Consider the following 18,555-nt stretch of genomic DNA (forward strand, 5'->3'; position numbering starts at 1 on the left):
ATGAAGTATTATAATGTGGTCTGTTCCAACAGGGTCATAAAGATATTTTTAAGCTCTTAGCACCTGGGAGTTAACTTGTGTATTTTCAGAACTCTTCTGTTTGGCTAACATCAAATGACACCCTTCTAAAGGCATGCAGTTAGATGCCAATGTTTTTCTTTGATATAGGATTTAATGAGGATGAAATCAAAGCAAAAGTCATATCCTGGAGAGATGGAAAAAAAAAACCAGTATGCAGAAAAGAAAAAAATATGTTCATTTCTTCACAGAACAGGCAATAAGATTCTAGGTTCATAGGAACCTTAAGTTTCTTTCAGCTAACATCATGACAGCTATGCAGATATGAATATGAAGATACAGATATGAATATGAATATGCATGCAGATATGAAATACAGACATTTAATATGGAACTTATTAGCCCTGAAGCAGAAATTCTCCATACATCTCTCATGTACCACCCACAAGTCACTTCCTGTTAGCTGTTTGTTTCTAATAGCAGAGATGAAGTCCTCGAGGACAGGGACCTCAGAATCCCATTCCCCCTTTCCCCTAAATACTCTATACTGAATAGCTTTTGAAGGCTATTGATGGTGTGGGTTGGCATGAGGAAGATCAAGAGACATTCTGAGATGAAGCATTCACATTGAACTTCATGTTCAGACATTTTCCCCTAGTTTATCTACTTGGGATTCCTGAGCTCTTTATAGTTATTGGACTATAATTCATTTAAAATTTCAGCTGCATTACTGGCCACTGCACAATAGACTGCTGAAGGGGAACAAGTCATTTCTGGCACAAAGTAGGATCTCAATAAAAGGCGATGAATGGATGAAGACATATGAGAAGGCTCATGTGCCAGCATTCCCTCAGAGATGTAACTCTGGGCTTGAGCTCCAGTAGGGGAAGGGGAGTTAGCTAGTAGTGCTTATGTGTATAGGGTCAGAACGTCCTATGTCAAAATTTATTTTTATAGGTTTCAAATTAAACCAATTTATAGTAAGTGCTGGCATTTAATAATCCTTTTGTCTGAGAAGAGCATAGAAGAAACAGAAGGGAAATTACCAATTTTGCAAAGAAAAAAAGCTTTTATTAAAATTCTATATGACTGGGAAAAAGAATCTTAGAAGTAGCTCACAGAAGACTTTAAGAAGGATCTGGAATTAGGACTTCTGAAGAAAAGTTAATGGAACAGAGGTGAGTTGGTGTAGAGGGGAGAACATTGCTTCACATTCATTCTGTGAACAGCTTATGATAAAATGAGCAGACAGTATCGTGATAGTGTTCAGTGATCCATACTGTATGTTTATCAGTATGTCACTATAATTTTATATTGCTGGACTACTGGGGTAGCACAGTGTTGAGGAGAGTGCACTGGATTTGGGGCCAGGAAAATAGGGTGCTAGATACTTTCTAACTCTATCACTTAATAGTTGTGTGACTCTTGAGGAAGTCACTTAATGCTCTAAGATTTGGTTTCTCCAACTCTAAAGTGTGAGGGAGGCAGTGATTGTTCTACTTTCTTCTTGGTGCTATTCAGAGGGTCAAATGAGATAATGGCTCTTAAAGTCCTTTTTTATCTATAAAGTCCCAGCCACAGTGGGTCACAGTGTTCTTATAAAATTAAGTGTTTGGACAAGATTGAAATGGTTGGCACTCATTCCCCAGAGGTCTTTAAACCTAGAGCATCATCTAGTCCAGATGGCTTTGCCGTAGACTATCTAAGGGTAGGGAAATGAAGCAGATCACTTCAAAATGTCATTCTGCCCCCGGATTCTTAGTAGCTGTCCATTCCCTCGGGTTACTGTGTTAGAATCGAACGGTCAGTGTGATGAAGGTTGTTTCCTTCTTTTCTAATTTTTGGATAGTTCTCCCTTCAAATGGAATTGAATTAGACATATAGGGCAGGACATTGTGATGCGAGCAAACACCTGCTCTTGGTTTGACTTTTCCCTAAAAACGTGAGTCCCGTTTTATGATGTAAGTTGACTTCTTTGGCCCAGCTTCATGTTGTTTCCCTGTTTGTTGAAAGACACTGGAGATATTTATGTCTTGGATGGAATCGATTCCCTAGAGGACAATGCTCACTGATTTGTGATCGCATCAGGCATTGGGCAGATTCTTTCCTTTGTGGATACAGAGATGCCCCAAATGTTCTCTTTGACTTCTCCAGAATGGGAACTATTATTGTCTTGGATATAAATGGTCAGTCTTCCTCCCAGACAGGTGAGAAACCGGGGAACAGGACAGAGGGTGGGCCTGCAGCTTGGAGATTTTCTGGAGAAAAACTAACCCAATACTACTGCCACGTCCTCTTACAGCACAGCCTCTTTGTGTGGCCTTTTAGTGGCCTGAAGAAGATACTTGGCTGGTGACCATCGGCTCCAAAAGTGAAGTGGGAGTGGGGGGAAGGAGAACAGAAGAGAAAAATCAAATTTTACAGTTCAATGGGAAGCAGAACTCTTTTAGCTCACCCTCCCACTGAGTGAGAATCTTGGAGCCCCTCTGGGTTGGCCATGGCCACTCACTCTCTGAATAATAGGCTACCTCCTAACAACCCTGTCCTCAGTCATGCCAGATGAGCCTTTGGAAAATGAGCTCTTTTTGTGGTGAAATCTTTCTCTTTTAAATTATACTCCCTGGTTTGCTGTCACTTTAGAGGATTCTAGGCTAAATCTATTTTCTTTCACTTCACAGTCCCTGAGTATCTAAAGAAAGTCCTTATGATTTGCGTTATTTTTCCTCTCTGAATGAAATCTCCCTATTTCCTTCAGCCATCCTTACAGAATATGTATTCTAGACACAGAACCCCCTCCTCTTATACACACTATAGTTTTTGAGGCTTCCAGTCTCCTATCCTATAGGGTGTAGGGCACCCACCTTTTGTTTGATTCCAAGAATGAGAACTATTTCTCACATAGAGAGTTGAGACTTGACTGGTGGGTCTTATGATGGGCTCACTCACTGAAATGACAAACAGGAACCTTCATTTGTGGACTCGGATGCCAAGACTGTGCCTGATTAGCCCCTGAGGGGGCTTCATGTGCAATGCCTGACATTCTTGAGCCCCAAGATCTCATGGAGATCCCTTTCCAGAGATTTCAAATATACCCAGCCCTGCTGACCACTCCAAGAGAATAAGAATTAAATGTTGGCTGGCATCTCTCTACTCCTGAAACTCCAGGCCACAGTGTCTAACTGGTGGCTTGAATGGCACACTGACTTGCTCTGTATCCTCTTTCTGGTTCCTCCAGACAAGAGCAATTACAGGTTCCTCAGCTCCCAGAGCTTTCCATTTTCTTCTGAGTTAATATGGCTCCAGGCTGCAGCAAGGAATTAGCAGACACAGAACACAGAATCTGGCCCTAAAGGCTTATAAAACAGAGAAGGAGACACCAAAGGCTGAAATCACTTCCTTGCATTTCCTTTCATCCTTTCCTGCAGAGTCTGCTTCACGAAAACCACACCCTTCCTGTGAGACCCCCATCTCAGAACCACCGAGGGCTCCTGCATGCATTAGTAGTTACTGAGCAGAGCTCTGAGGGCACTGACATATACATGACAGCCCTTACCGGCCGCTTACAGTCCAAGATGGCACAGAACAGGGTCAGAGTCATTGAGGTCGAGAACGGGAGAGGTGTGAAATTAGCAGTAGTTTACAGGAGAGAAATAGGCTTAGAGGATTAAGTGAAGGGCTCAAAGCTCCACAGTGAAGTAATGGCAGGATTAGGGTTGGAATCCAGTTCTCCTGACTTCCAATCCAAAACTCTCTTTAAAATGATATATGTAAAATCATATGTGCCTGACTGTATTTCTATTTCTATACATATGTGTATGCATGGGTGTGCAAAATTTTCATTTGTAGAAAGCTCACATGCTCTAGCTCCCCCACATGCTCTAACCTGATTCTCACAATCACCCCATCTGACAGGTAAGGGAGCCGAGGTTTCCCCACATGAGTAAATGGTAGCAACTAGATTCATAGCCAGGCCTTCTGATTCTAGCTCCCTCCTCTTCCGACTGCGACTTTGATCTCAGTGGCCATTACCGAATCCTTCTTCAGGACCCCCATAGAATGAAATTCTCTTTTACCCTGTCCCCCTCTGACATTCTCAACAAAACCCCTAACACAAATTGTCACTGAGATGGTGACAAGGTGAGGTACAAGAAAGCATAACAGGAGCACAGAGCACATCAGTAGCCAATGGGAGTCACCTCAGTCACTCTGCAGGACAGGTATAGGCAGAAGGGTCCGAGGTGTGGCCGGGTTCAAGCATCAGGAAAATCCTGGAGTAAACAGGGTTGGAGGCCCATGTCCTTGGTTGGTGGGGGAAACAAACTCATAAAATGATGCTACGCTCTAACTACATTTCCTCTTGTTCCATGGTTTTGCATTTATACCATTTTTATTATAATCTTAACAAGCATCTTAGCAACACATTATCTTAAAAATCTGAGAAGACTTTGCTTTGGAAGAACATTTTAGAGATATTAGAAAGAGGGCAATTGTTTCCTTCGTCCCAGTCAGCTAGAGTCCCGAGTTGAGGAAAAGGAAGGCAATGGGTATTTACCATACACCTTCTATGTGGCAGGAACTTTACATAGACTACTGTGTTTACTCCTCTCCCCATGAGATGAAGAAACTGAGAACGTATTATAGAAATTACGTAACTTGCTTAAGGACACACAGTCAGCAAATGACCTGTTAGACTAAGGCGTTTGGCTAGTTCCTTCCATGCAATACACATGGTTTTCCCAGTGTTGGGCAGGCTCAGCTCCTAATCTCTGGCTCCAGAGGACCCTGAACGATCACAATCACTGCTTGAGGTGTCAGCCCTTCTGCAAGAAGTGACTTTGCAGGTCACTAGTGAATGACAGTGGAAACTTGAACACACTCATGATCCTCAGAAAAATCAGCCCAGGATGAGAACTTTAGAGCTGGAAGGGACCTTACCAAACATACAGCAACTCTTGAATTTTGCAGATGAGAACACTGAGGCCAAAAAGGATTAGGATTAACTGACTGCCAAGGTCAAACAATTCAGTGACTCTGGGACAAGAACTCGTTTTCCTGCCTAGGATGAAGACCAGGAATTCAGCAAACTAGTCATGAATGACTGGGAAACAGAAAGAGAAAGGATACAATACTCAAGAGTGTCTCCTAATACAGGTAGGATTGCGAGGAAAGAAAAGTAGATGCAATGTACATGTGGCCGGAGAAAAGAGCCAGTATATGAACCAAAATTGAAAATACAGATCTAGGGTGGGCTAAAGAGACTCAGTAAGTGACTTCCCAGATTGTGTTTTGTTCCCATTGCACATACAGTTGGAAGCCAAATGCAAGCCACCAAGGTTGCAGTGAAATAGCGAACAATTATTCTCAAATAGTTGTGGGCAGCTGTGGGAGTGCAAGCCACCTGCTCCAAGTTTACAGCTTTGTTAAACTTGGTAAACATTAAAAATGTAATAGGAATGCTCCCAGTCTGTACAGCATCCCATACTCTTCCTGGGAGGCCTTACTCGGGGAGCTGAGGTGGCCTTGTCTTTGACCAGGCTCTTCTCCCTGTGGCCTAGAGCTGCTTTCTTTTGGTGAAGGTCAGTGTTGGCAACAGTCTCTGGTAGAGACGAAGGGAGGTAGGGAGTATCACAGAATCATATATTTTTAGAGTTTGAGGGAATCACAGAGCCCCAGAATATAATGTCTCTCCTAACATTCTGATAAGGAAACTTGAGATCCAAGAGGTGATGTGTCCAAAGTTATAAATTTAGGGGCAGAACAAACTCTTGATCTCTGAACTTTTGACCCTTTGTCCCCATGAGGTTCATAGATGCTGACAACAAGGGAGTTCTAGCATTACCTATTCATTACAGCTGAAAGGGGCATGGCTCTGAAGCCCCAGGGTTTTCACTTGTCATGTGACTAGGGGGTGCTATTGGCATTTAGTAGGCAGGGACCCAGGATGAGAATAAGTAGCTTGAAATGAGATCATCCTTCATAATGAATTGTCCTCGCCAGATAACAAAAATGCCCTTGTTGAGAAATATTTTGTCTACCATTTAACTTTACAGTTGAGAATCTAAGCCTAGAGACAGGGACAGGCTTGACAAGGGTCCCAGAGGGAGTCAGCGGTCCCCTGACTCTATCCCACTGAGACCCCAAGTGAAATAGCAGCAGGAAAAGGACAGCGCTAGATCCTTCCCTTTCCAGTTCCTGCTGCACTTGCTCTTAAGCTATTTCTAGGTCTGCACTTACTTGGACTTGAGCCCCTCCTGTCCATAGGGCTGCAGCAGATACTGGTGCACGAGCTTGTCCCTGAGAGTCCCAGCCAGTTTGATTTTCTTTCTTGATCGGTGCAGGTTGATGATAAAAAGTGTAATAGACCCCCGAACATAGTTGTGGCTGAGATGGAGAAGGAGAAGGAGAAGGTAAGATGGAAATAAGGTGGTCAGTTAGATGCTGCTAAATAATTTATAGACTGCACCAAACAGGACTGCCCTAGGAAAGGGCACTTATTTTATGATTCTTGACCACCCCTGACCTTCAAAGATAGAAGGCCTTGTTATTGTTTGTGGTTTCTTGCAGAGAAGATACCCGCTTCCCACCACACTCCTTTCGTTTTTGTTTAAATATATTACAATGACTTTAGAAAACAAAATATCTTTTTCTGAGAATGAAAATAAAACATGCTTGACTGCATGGGGAAAAAAGGGAAAAATACAGAGAAATATAAAGAAAAAAATTCTCCTATAATCCAAGTATCTTGAGATATGATAAAATTTTGGTAAACATCCTTCCAGTATTTTTTGTTTATTAATTCAACATTAATTCACATATTTACTGAGTACTTTGACATGTACATATATATTTCTCAGTTTTCACCTAATTGAGACCACATTGTTTTTTCAGTTCATGAACATCTTAAACATATTCCCATCTTATTATGTTAGTGTATTTCCTTCTATTTACAGAAGAATGCTAAATTCTTCACTTATATAAATGTATCGTAATTTATTTAGTTAACCCCCTACCTTTGGGGACTTACATTTTTTCAAAATTTGCCATAACAAAATTACATATGCTAGTATATAAATTTTTTGTATGTCACCATTATTTCAAATAAAGTCCTGGAAGTTGGACACATTAGGACTAGGGGAAGGTACATGGCATGATTCCTAACCAAATCTTCTGGTTCATTCCCAGTGAAGCCTCTCCTTGTGGGAAGATTTTCTGTCCCTACTGTGTTGAAACCTAGGGATCACACGATTGGTTTTGGACAATGAAATGTGGGTAGATGTGTTCAAATTTCTGTGCAGAAGTTTTAAAAGGCAGCCTGTGTTTTGCCATGTCTCTTTTCCCTGTGCCAGAAGACCAACGATGTTCTCAAGAGAGGCTACTCTATTGACCTGCAACCCAGAATGAAGACGATGTGGAGCAGAGCCACAGTTGAGCCATGATAGACAGGTAGTATGCATGAGAAATACACTTTCTTATCGAAAGCCATGGAGATTTGTTGGTCCTCCATTATCATGGCATAACCTCACCTATCCTGACTGATACACACATTTTGCTAACACTGATGTTAACTGCCTAGAAAGCTTGTACCAATTTGCTCTGTTCAACTATCTACAAGAGCACCCATTTCCTCATACCCTTAAGAATAATGGATATTTCCTTTGCCTTTGGGGACATGTCTTGAAAGAAGTGACTTCTTGCAAGACATGTCCCCAAAGGCAAAGGAAACAAAAGTGAAAATGAACTTTTGGGACTTCATCAAGATCAAAAGTTTCTGAACAGCAAAGGAAACAGTCAACAAAACAAAGAGGCAACCCACGGAATGGGAGAAGATATTTGCAAATGACATTACTGAAAAAGGGCTGATGTCTAAGATCTACAAAGAACTCCTCAAACTCAACACACACAAAACAGATAAGCACGTCAAAAAATGAGCAGAAGACACGAATGGACATTTCTCCAAAGAAGACATACAAATGGCTAACAGACACATGAAAAAGTGTTCATCATCATTAGCCATATGGGAGATTCAAAGCAAAACCACATTGAGATACGACCTTATACCAGTTAGAATGGACAAAATCAACAAGACAGTAAACAACAAGTGCTGGAGAGGGTGTGGAGAAAGGTGAACCCTCTTACACTGTTGGTGGGAATGCAAGTTGGTGCAGCCACTTTGGAAAACAGTGTGGAGATTCCTTAAGAAATTAAAAATAGAACTACCCTATGACCCTGCAATTGCACTATTGGGTATTTACCCCAAAGTTACTGATGTAGTGAAAGGAAGGGCCATCTGTACCCCAATGTTCATAGCAGCAATGGCCAAAGTCGCCAAACTGTGGAAAGAACCAAGATGCCCTTCAACGAACGAATGGATAAAGAAGATATGGTCCATATACACTATAGAGTATTATTCCTCCATCAGAAAGGATGAATACGCAACTTTTGTATCAACACAAGGATGGGATTGGAAGAGATTATGCTGAGTGAAATAGTCAAGCAGAGAGAGTCAATTATCATATGGTTACACTTACTTGTGGAGCAAGGAATAACATGGAGGACATTGGGAGATGGAGAGGAGAAGTGAGTTGGGGGAAATTGGAGGGGGAGACAAACCATGAGAGACTGGATTCTGAGAAACAAACTGAGGGTTTTGGAGGCGAGACAGGTGGGGGGTTGGGTAAGCCTGGTGCTGGGTATTAAGGAGGGCACATTGCATGGAGCACTGGGTGTGGTACATAAACAATGAATTTTGGGACACTGAAAAAAAGATAACATAAAATAAAAATTAAAAAAAAATAAAGGATATTAACCTTTTAAAATACTCTTATCAATCTGAGAGGTGATAGTGGGATTTTGTGTTGTATTAATTTGCACTTTTAAAAAAATTCATGCTGAGGGGCAGCATTGTTTTCATTTGCCTGTTTGCCATTTCATCTCTTCTTTTGTGAACTGGCTATTCATGTCCTTTGCCCATTTTCTTATTGATTTATAAAAACTATTTATTAAAGATAGTGATCCTTTGTCTGCATGTATGTTGCAAAATTTCCTCCAGGTTTCTTTGATCAATTCAGTTTGTTGATACTGTATTCTGATGTATAAAATTTTAAAACTCTTAGGTAGCCAAATTTTTGGATCTTTTTGATTTCTGCTTTTGCTGTTTTACCTACACCAAGATTATAAAATTATTTGCATTTTGGAATCCTTTTAAACCAGCACAGGATGTTCAGAAGCCTGGAAGAACTATATGCCTACATGCAAGAGCCTTTCAGCATGTATCAACAAAACTATAATAAATTCCTTCTTTCTTGTAGGAAAAAGACTTTGTTTCTAAGAGGTCCCCTAGGGCCCCATCTGGATGGGTTAATGAGAGGAAACAGAAGAAATGACCCAGTCCTGCCTTCAAAGGAGGAGTTTAGAGAAACTCTAAGTCAACTTTGCCCAGAGGAAAATATCATTCCTTGCAGAAACAGCATCCCTTAGCCTCTGGGTCACTCACCTCTGCTTCTAAAGGTGCTAATTAAGAAAAGAGTGACTAAGGACAGGTCAACATGATAACTTGGGTTGTTTTTGTTTTTTAATAAAACAGTTGCTAGGACTCACCCTGAAGACTTTGATTCCATCTGTTTGTGATGGGAGCTAGGAATGTGTGTGTGTGTTGTGTGTGGTGTATAAATCTTTCTAGGATATTTGGCAGATGAGTTGAGTTTAGGAACCATTTGCCTAGAACAATCCATTCAGGTTAGAAGAAGAATTCCAAAGTATATTCCGTGGACTTTGTGTCAGATAATTTTCCTTACATCTGTAGGAGGGCACATTACTATGTTCGAAGGCTTTCTGAAGGCCTGCACTTATACTCTGATAAATTATTATATGACTTTTTTCCCTGGTTCCTTCTCTGGTCCTTCTTAATCTTCTGAAGCATGTGAAGTAGTTTTTGGAGCCATCTGAGTTAGGTCAGAAAAGAATGCCCATTTACTGAGCAGACTTGTGTTACCGGAGCTCAGAAGATGCTGCTAGCCGGCGTCCTGCATTTGCTGTCCTTAAAAGAACACCAAATATATTCCATTGGTGGGCTTTAAGCTTAGTTGCTGAGGAAATTGAGTGAAACACCATTAACTACAGGTACTCTGGGCCTCAGTGTGAGCAAAAGTCGGCATGCCTGGGCACCAGTTTTGTAAGAATGCGGTAAACTCTTTTGCTAACTACCATCGGATAACCTCAAAGGCCATCAGTGGAGGAGGGAGAGCCTCATGCTTGCATTTACGAGTTTTTCCTCTGCAGAGCTGGGGCAGGATGAGCCCTGGGAGACTGGAGAGGAGAAGGGTGGGATGCGGGGAAGTGGTGGGTGGGAGGAGACCTGAAATCACAGCACTGCTGCAGGGAAAGCTGTCTTTTCAAGCTGCTTGGCAATGGTCTGATTTCCACTTACATAGTTCCCCTGGGGGAGACAAAGCAGTACCGAAAGCCAGCTCAGAGACCCCGAGCAGGGGCTTTCACAGAATCCATGGAGCCTCCTCAGGTAGGAACTAGCATTGAAGACTGCCTCAGCCATCCCTTCTGGTTGGCTGAGGGGCAAGGATGTTAAGCAGAGGTCATTTGGCTATGAAAATACATTCTTGGCTGGGGAGTGTAGCACCAACCAGAAAGTACTGTGTCAAGAATCCAGAGTCCTAAAGAATATATATTCTCTGCCCACAGAAAAATAATCTGGAGGAGTATCCGTTGCCTATGAAGATAGGGTCTGACTGGTGGCTTTTGGTTCTCTTAGTGAATGTCCTTTTCTGCTTGGTAGAACATCTACTTTACCCCATGTCTCACTCATGGTGAGACTTCTTACTCAACAGGGAATCCATCTGGAGTTCATCTTTCTGGCTGTCCTTTTGCTGCTTGACATCTTCTCTGTGATGCCATGGGTGTAAGAGGAAGTGAATCAGGGAAGGGAAGCTCAAAGTGGGGTATTCTCAATGTAAGAGGTGGGGGACATCATAGGGAGAGGTGCATTTTTATTTCCAGATAAAAAATACTCACTGTTCTAGAAATGTCTCCAGTGAAGCTGGGAGGCAAGAAAAGGGAAGAGAAGATGGTGCTTTGGAATCCATGGTCATTTCCAGTGAAAGTCCATGTGTTTGAGAACCGGGTTGGTCCACTGTCTCCAAATCTAACTCAAAGTTTTTGGGTTCGGTAAAAATCAGGCCATGTTTTGCCAAACATTTTTTTCCCCTAATTTCAAAGCCCCTGTGTATTTTAAGGGAAATTTAATCCACATGTTTCTGATTCATTTACACTTAACTCATCAAAATATTGTTTTGTAAGAGTCATTTGATGTCCAAGAAGCCTCAGGAACCTTTTTTATGAGCCTTTAAAAAAATTTCTTCTAAAAAACAGGAAGTCATGTTTTGCCAATAATAAACAAACTTGAACCCCAAAAGGCTCAATTTTGCTTCAATATCCACCAGGTTCCAATTGGTTCTGAACTTGGCTTAAGACCTCAGCTCCTCCCCAGAAACATACATTGTTTCAGCTGAATGGCTTATAAAAAAACAAGGTTTCCAGTCAAAACGTATTTGTTTTCTGAACAAGAAGATCTAACGTGAGAACTGCCATACTGCCGGGCTCCTGATCTATTGACTCTAGAACAGAAGGCAGCAGAGCACCTGCTGGTATTGGTGTGCATATGGAACTTTTGATCCTCAGTTGATCATAAAACACACCACTCTCCTGGGTCAGAAACAAACCACAATGTAAGAGAGTGCCATGAAAGGCAGTGAGGTATTCAAACAGAGGTTGCAAAACTGCCAAGGAGGTTGCAAAAGGAAATTCTGTTGTACAGGACATTGGGCCAAAAGATCTCTGAGGGTTCTTCCCAAGTGTAAAATTCTTTGCATTATTAATGTTGTTATTATTTGCATAGAGGGGTGATACCATAAGACTTGTGGAATTCATTATGATAATATAAGTGCAGGTATCTGGCAAGATGCTCGGAACAGAAGTGCCCAGTCTACAGTGGAGTGCAGGAGTTGTTTCAATAGACAGTCTCTCTGGATTGGTCTACTGTTAAGTTTATACTTTCTCACCCAATCCCTGTTTTGACCAAGGATATATATTTTCAGAGTATGGGTCAGGAGTGACTAGTGTGAAGCCAACATGCCCACTCTGGGACATTTCCGTGACCTTGAGTTGTTGACCATGAATAAACCAAGTGAATCAGTAGTGCTTCCTCATGACTGTCGTGGAATATGAGGGGCGCAGGCAGGGCACACGGCTTCCCAGGGAGAAGAAGCAGACACACTTGTCCTACCTTTGTGCTTACCTATCTGGGGCACCTGACACCCCACAGACATGGAGGAGATCTACAAACCCAGCCATCTCGTGCATCCATAGTGGGCTTACCTTCTAATAGCAACAAAAAGACCTTCCACCCTGTTATTATCATTACAGCCATATGTGCAAGAGATCACTCAAGTCTCGTCTTCCTTTTTTAATGGGGAAGAGGGGCGGTACTGACAGGAGCACAGTGGCACTGTTTCCCCAGAGAGGTTCTGAAGTGGATTCCCACAGAAAGCAGAGGAGAGCTGGTGATTAGAGAGAATATTAAATCCAGATGATTTTAGTGACTTGTTTGAGGTCTCCTGCTAGTGAATGGTAGAATTCTTAGCCATCTTTGTACACCACCGCATTCTGGATGATATGCTGATATCAAAGGGGAAGAGAGTAAGAACTGTAAATCATCCATGATGTCTTGATGCCCTGTTTCTGCATGCATGCATGCATTCATCCATTCGTCAAACATTTCCTGAGGTCTTCATGCCAGTTTAACATATTAGACACCAAGAATACAAAAATGAATGAGACACTGGCCCTGAGTTCATGGTATATTCAGAATATTAGTGACAACTCCCCACAAGCATGTTAAAGAATGTGAGAATGAGCACTGGCATAAGACTATGTGAGGAGCCCTCTGTGAGGACATGGAAATCCTGCTAAGCCCACGACTACTGTCATTTTCCCCCTGGTTCCTCAGACCAATAGTATAAAGGGCACAACTGATGTGTTTCCCAAAAGAGACAAAAGGTGCCAAGGGTAATATTTCTCTCTTGAAGCTGGGGATCCTCCTTTTGAGTGGTTACCTCAGGGCCAGGGTGGAGACAAGGAGTACAATGTATCCTTGTGTGGTGATCAGATAACTCCAGCCAAAGCCATAAAGCAGTCACTCTCTGTCAGGTATTGGATTGAGCTTCCTGTTGAGCAAAAGGGACGTTGAAAGCCTCTGGCCTCCGCCCAAACCAGCCTCCTCTCATCCACAATAGGCACTTGTATCTACAGACAAGACAACTGGCCCCTGGCCCCACTATGTTCAGAGTGATTCTTTGAAAAATCTTATCATGATAAATTAATTGACTTGGCTCCTCTCTCATCAAGGAAGGAGAAGGAACGTCTATTGTAACTTGACCACTGGAGCTCTTTGTGCTATCCACTGCCCATGATCAGCCCCTGATAGGCCCACCGGAATAAAGTTCTGGCTGGAGGCACTGGCTTCCTCCTCCCCTCCTCCACTGGCATTAAGAGAAAGCGTTCTTTTTCAGAGTTGCCTACTCTGCTCCTTAAACAGGAAGTGATGTAGGAAAGCCAAATATGGTCAGATGGGTTTGGCTTTAGGCTCTGTTTTCAGTTTTTACATTCTGATCCTCATGTTTTAAAATTTCATCTGCCTTTATTTATTTACTGATAATTATTTTTCCTGTTTATTTACAGAAAACTTCAATGACAACCAGTGCTTCCGATCAAAAAGAGAAGGATAGCCACACTGTACCACACTGATTGTTCTAAGTCCAGCCCAGTAAAAAAAGGAAGCCTAGACTTTATTTAACCTCCTAAGATTTAAAATAGTTGGAAAGATTTCTGAAATTCTGAAAATGGTTCTAAAGCTGGCATAATTTCCTTTGGGCTTTCCAGCTTGGGACACACAGGTCTAGAGCTAGGTTTCTAATGGGAGAGCTCTCCAGTGTGCATCTTAGAAATGTAGACTTATTTCCTCAAGCTCTGCTGCTGGATAATAGGAACACATTTTGTGTCTCTAGCTTTGGTTCAGGTGTAGGTACACACAAAAAGCCTCATGGGCCTTATCAACTGGAAGAGAGAAAATGTTTAATAAAAATTTGTTGGATGAAGAAGTAAACAAACAAATGGCATGTGTTTTTATGAACTTTTTGTGCATCAATCCTTTGAGGGTGAGAAAATGGTTTTACCTGGGGAAAAGGCTATTTATCAGAGGTCCTTTGAAACCTGCAAAGATCAGGTATAATGACTCCAGAAGCAGTTTACAGTCAGTCTTATAGGGGTCCCAAATGGTATGGAATTCTAAGAGGGGCCTGAAGCCTGAAGCCCCTCAGGAGTGGCTTTCTGTGACTTGTCTCTGAAGACTTACTTGTGGTGGTTTGTGCAGTGAGCATAAATCCTTAGTTTGTCCCGGATCACTCGGCCTGGCCGTGGCTTCCGTTGGAGCCCGGCCACATGCACAGCCAAGACTTTGGGGCCGATCAGGCGCTTGTAAAGGAGAGAGAGCCAGTAGTCCTGAGGAGAATAGAGAGGTGGAGGGTTAGAGAAAGAAGCATGTTGACTGTCATGAGTAAACATATCAATACATAGGCCAGAAACCACTTCTTACCAGGGGTACAGTGAATCATGACTAAAGAGACACTAATCCTGTAAGCATGTCAACTCAATTAAGTGCTCACCTTGGGTTGATAATGAAATGAGCACTGTCTAAAGTGACCTTTTCAACTGACCAAATGAATTTGGGGAAATTTAAGTTTGGTGGACCCAGACAGGCATGCAAAACAAATGAATCAAAGTTTTTCACATACGAAATAACAACCTTTTGGGGCCTTACATTTTCAACTTTCTTTTCCTATGACCTGACTTTTGCACTGGTTTATGACTTGTGATTAACTGTAGAGTAGAAGATTTCCAATCTTTAGGATTGTCATCAGTATAAGAATCCAAATGTCATCCTCCCAATATTGTCACTAAACACTATTAGTGTGGTGGGAGGGAGATGAAAGTCCTCTAGGCAAGAGACCAGGGTCCTGGATTCCAGAGTCAGAAATGCAAACAGAAGAATGTTTGCAAACCATGGTGCTACTTCTTGGTCATCCTCAATAATTCTGAAATAAAAAGAATAATTCTAAACTAAAAGAATGTGATGTTTTTAACCATTCTGGCATCCATTTGTAACTGATTAATAAATATTCAATGTGATCCACACATGTGTTTGAACTTACAAAGCCTATTCACTGCCACCTTAATTTCTATGGTATTTGTTATTATCATATTTTGTTTTTATACTTGATACAAGATATATTTTGTATTTGTTTTGTATTTGCTCCTATATCCGATTATGGGGTAATGACTTCAGTGTTATAACTTCTCATGTAAAAAAGGGCTTCCTAATTTGTTTGGGGGCTTCCTCTCTCCCCATAATTCTGGAATTCCAGAACCATGCCATTCAGTGTGGACATGCTACTCAATGTCTTAAAGACATCATGCATGTTTTCTCAGTCTTCATCTTTCCAGGCAGAAATCTTTTAATGATCTTCTTTTTTTCCTCCCCCTTGTGTGGTCTTCTATAATATCAGCTGCTTAAAAATGTCTGTTGAATTGCATAAATCAGAGCAAAGTCTCAAAGTCCCTTTGCTGGCAGAATAGCTCTATGTCTGCCCTGAGTAGTGAGTCCTAAGACTTGCTTAACCACTTACCTTAGTTAACTCTAAGTGTCCTCAGAATGGCTGTTAAATATGGTCTCCTAATATTTAAAATGACAAATATTTTATCACCATCAATCATATAAATGAAAAAATCTCATTGGTTCTATTTGCTCTTATTCGATGACAATTTCTCTATTTTTAATTTGCAGTAAACTTTGTGAAGTGGTTATCACAGTCATCCCTGTTTTCAATGGGATATCCACCTTTTTCTTATTGATTTGTAATAAATCTTTTAATATTATTGGTAAGAGTCTTTAGAATGTATATTGAAAAAATATATTCCAACCAAGTTTGTAGCTTACTTGTTATCAATGTTTGTGATTTTTTTGACATGGAAAATTTTTCAAGAAATTTTTAGATAAATATATCCATTTATTTCTTTTGATTTCTTTCACTTCTTTTATTCTTACAAAGTCCTTTCTCACACAAAGATTAGATCAATCTTCACTGATATTTCTTCTAGTTCTTTTTATATAATCATTTAAAAGTGTAACCTCTTGTGGGGCAGGAAGTTGGGCCAGCCTGGTGGTGGGTATTATGGAAGGCACATACTGCATGGAACATTGGGTGTGGTGCATAAACAAGGAATTCTAGTACACTGAAAAGTAATTAAAAAATAAAAAAATTTATATAAAAAGTGTAATCTCTTAATTCATTGAAAACTATTAGCTGTATGGTACTAATTATTTTCTAAACTATTCTACAACAACTAGCTGTAGAATCATACAGTTGATAACCTATTCTTAAACACATCTTGATCACATACCAAGTTTTATATATATGCAAAAACATATAAATATATCTATAATATATATTACATTATAATATGTAATATAACATTATATTATCAGTTTTACATCATTTTCATTATTATAGTTAACATCTTAATATCTAGAGGTTCAAGTTCATTTCATTTATAATTTTTCTTTGTTCAAACTTTTTTTAATTAGTCATATCCATTTATTTTTCCAAATGAACTTGGAAATCTTTTTGTCTTGTTTGTTGTTGCAGAGAAATTTGAGGCTAGTGTGAATTTTATTTTGTTTGGTTAGCTTATTTATTTTCTACCTTTTGTATTCTGCCAGAATGCTTATAGAAGTCATGTTTTATCCTTGATATTTGAACTTTTATCAGAAATGTGTCAATGTGGTTTTCTGCATTAGTTTGCTGGTATTTGGAGAGTACTTTTGATCAGAAAGACTAAGGCCCTTTTTTTTTTTTAACCTATGAGGATTTTCTTTAAATATAGCTTTGACTTTTTTTCTCTCTGTTTGCTCCACTCATGATTTTAGGAAGACTCCTAAAACCATTGTTGTGAGCCCTCCATCCTGGGCCTGCACATCTATCATCACCTTTCTCATCACTTTTTAATCTTTTTGTTTTCCCTCTGCAACAGGACATCTCAAGTTTGTCCTCTACTCCTCCAGGATCATTTCTGTCATTTACCAAGTCTAATGAGTATTTTACTTGTTATGACAATTTTCCTTTCCTTGTAATCTTGTCTCATTTAGCTCATCTGATTATCTGGCACTGATTTAAAAATTGTTTTCCATTTTATGTGTACTGTGTATGTTTTCCATAATATATGACAAATATTTATTAAAAAATTTTCATGTATGTTTAACTTACATGAGAGTTCTGAAGCATATGAGAACCTGCCACCCACCTGCAAAGCTACCTTAACACCCAGGCCGTGGCATCTTGTTAGGTGATTCTTCCCTTTCCCCATTTTTGTGTTTTCTATTCACATTTTAGTTCATATTTTAGTTTTATCCATACATTTGCTCCTAAGAAATATGTTATTTAATCTGTTAGCTTTATAAAAGTGGTATCATGTTGGATGTCATTTTCTGTGAGTTACTTTTTTCACTTAACATTATGCTACTAAGATTTATCCAGGTTGTTATCTGTACTTATTGTTTGTTCATTTTCAATACTGTATGATACTTTATTGTGTGAACATACTACAATTTATTTATCCATTCTTCTGCTGATAGATATCTGGGTTGTGTCCAGATCTTTGCTGTTATGAACAATGTGACTTTGAATATTCTTATTCCTATTTCCCAAAACACAAGTGAATAAATCTGGAGAAGCATTGCTCCAACTGTGATTGGAAACCAGCAGCAACCTCAGCAGCAGGGTGCTTCTCAGAAATACACATTCATAGACTTTATCCCAGACCTACTGAATCAGAATCTCCAGGGGGTGGGGCCCCCAAACTGTGTGGCTATCTAGGCAATTCTGATGCTCATGAAAGCTAAAGAAGCACTGTTCTACTAGAGTACATACTTAAGGGTGGAATTGCTGTATCATACCCAAGTAGACAAAGACTCAACTTCAGGATAAGGCCAAACTCTTTTCCAAAGTGATTTCAGTTATTCCAACTTACAGTTTCTCCAGCAGCATCTGCATGAGTTCCCTCTCCTAGCCAACATCTGTTATTTTCTGACTGAATTTTTGCCAAGCCAGTGGGCATAAAATGTCTAGCTCTTTTTGTGTGTTGTTTAAGAAGTCCTTCCTCAGGTCCAATTCATAGATATTTTATATTCTTTTATAATTTTGAGGGTTTTTTCCCCCTCTAATCATTAAATCTTTAATCAATCTGGAATTGATCTGCTGCTGACGTGTGTGAGGTAGGTATCTAACTTCATGTTTTTCCATGTGGATAGTCAGTTATACCAGCATCATTTACTAACTAGTCTCTTCTTTCTGTAGCGGTCTGCGGTGTCCTCTGTGTCATCTATCAAACTTCCATATGTTCATGGGTTTGTTT

At 40.4% G+C, this 18,555-nt stretch overlaps 1 protein-coding gene across 3 annotated transcripts in view; it reads right to left on the reverse strand.

Annotated features, from left to right (window-relative positions):
* Nucleotides 1–18,555, reverse strand: part of HPSE2 (heparanase 2 (inactive)) — a 768,592-nt gene that overhangs the window by 19,935 nt on the left and 730,102 nt on the right. For all 3 annotated transcript variants that reach the window (XM_046028031.1, XM_046028030.1, XM_046028029.1), the window contains 2 exons: nucleotides 14,441–14,586; nucleotides 6,253–6,399 (listed from right to left, as the gene is read on the reverse strand). In XM_046028031.1, coding sequence (XP_045883987.1) covers nucleotides 6,253–6,399; nucleotides 14,441–14,586 — 293 coding nt within the window. The remainder of the gene's footprint in view (nucleotides 1–6,252; nucleotides 6,400–14,440; nucleotides 14,587–18,555) is intronic.

Source organism: Meles meles, chromosome 13 (genome assembly GCF_922984935.1).
Source record: "Meles meles chromosome 13, mMelMel3.1 paternal haplotype, whole genome shotgun sequence".
Classification (NCBI taxonomy): domain Eukaryota; kingdom Metazoa; phylum Chordata; class Mammalia; order Carnivora; family Mustelidae; genus Meles; species Meles meles.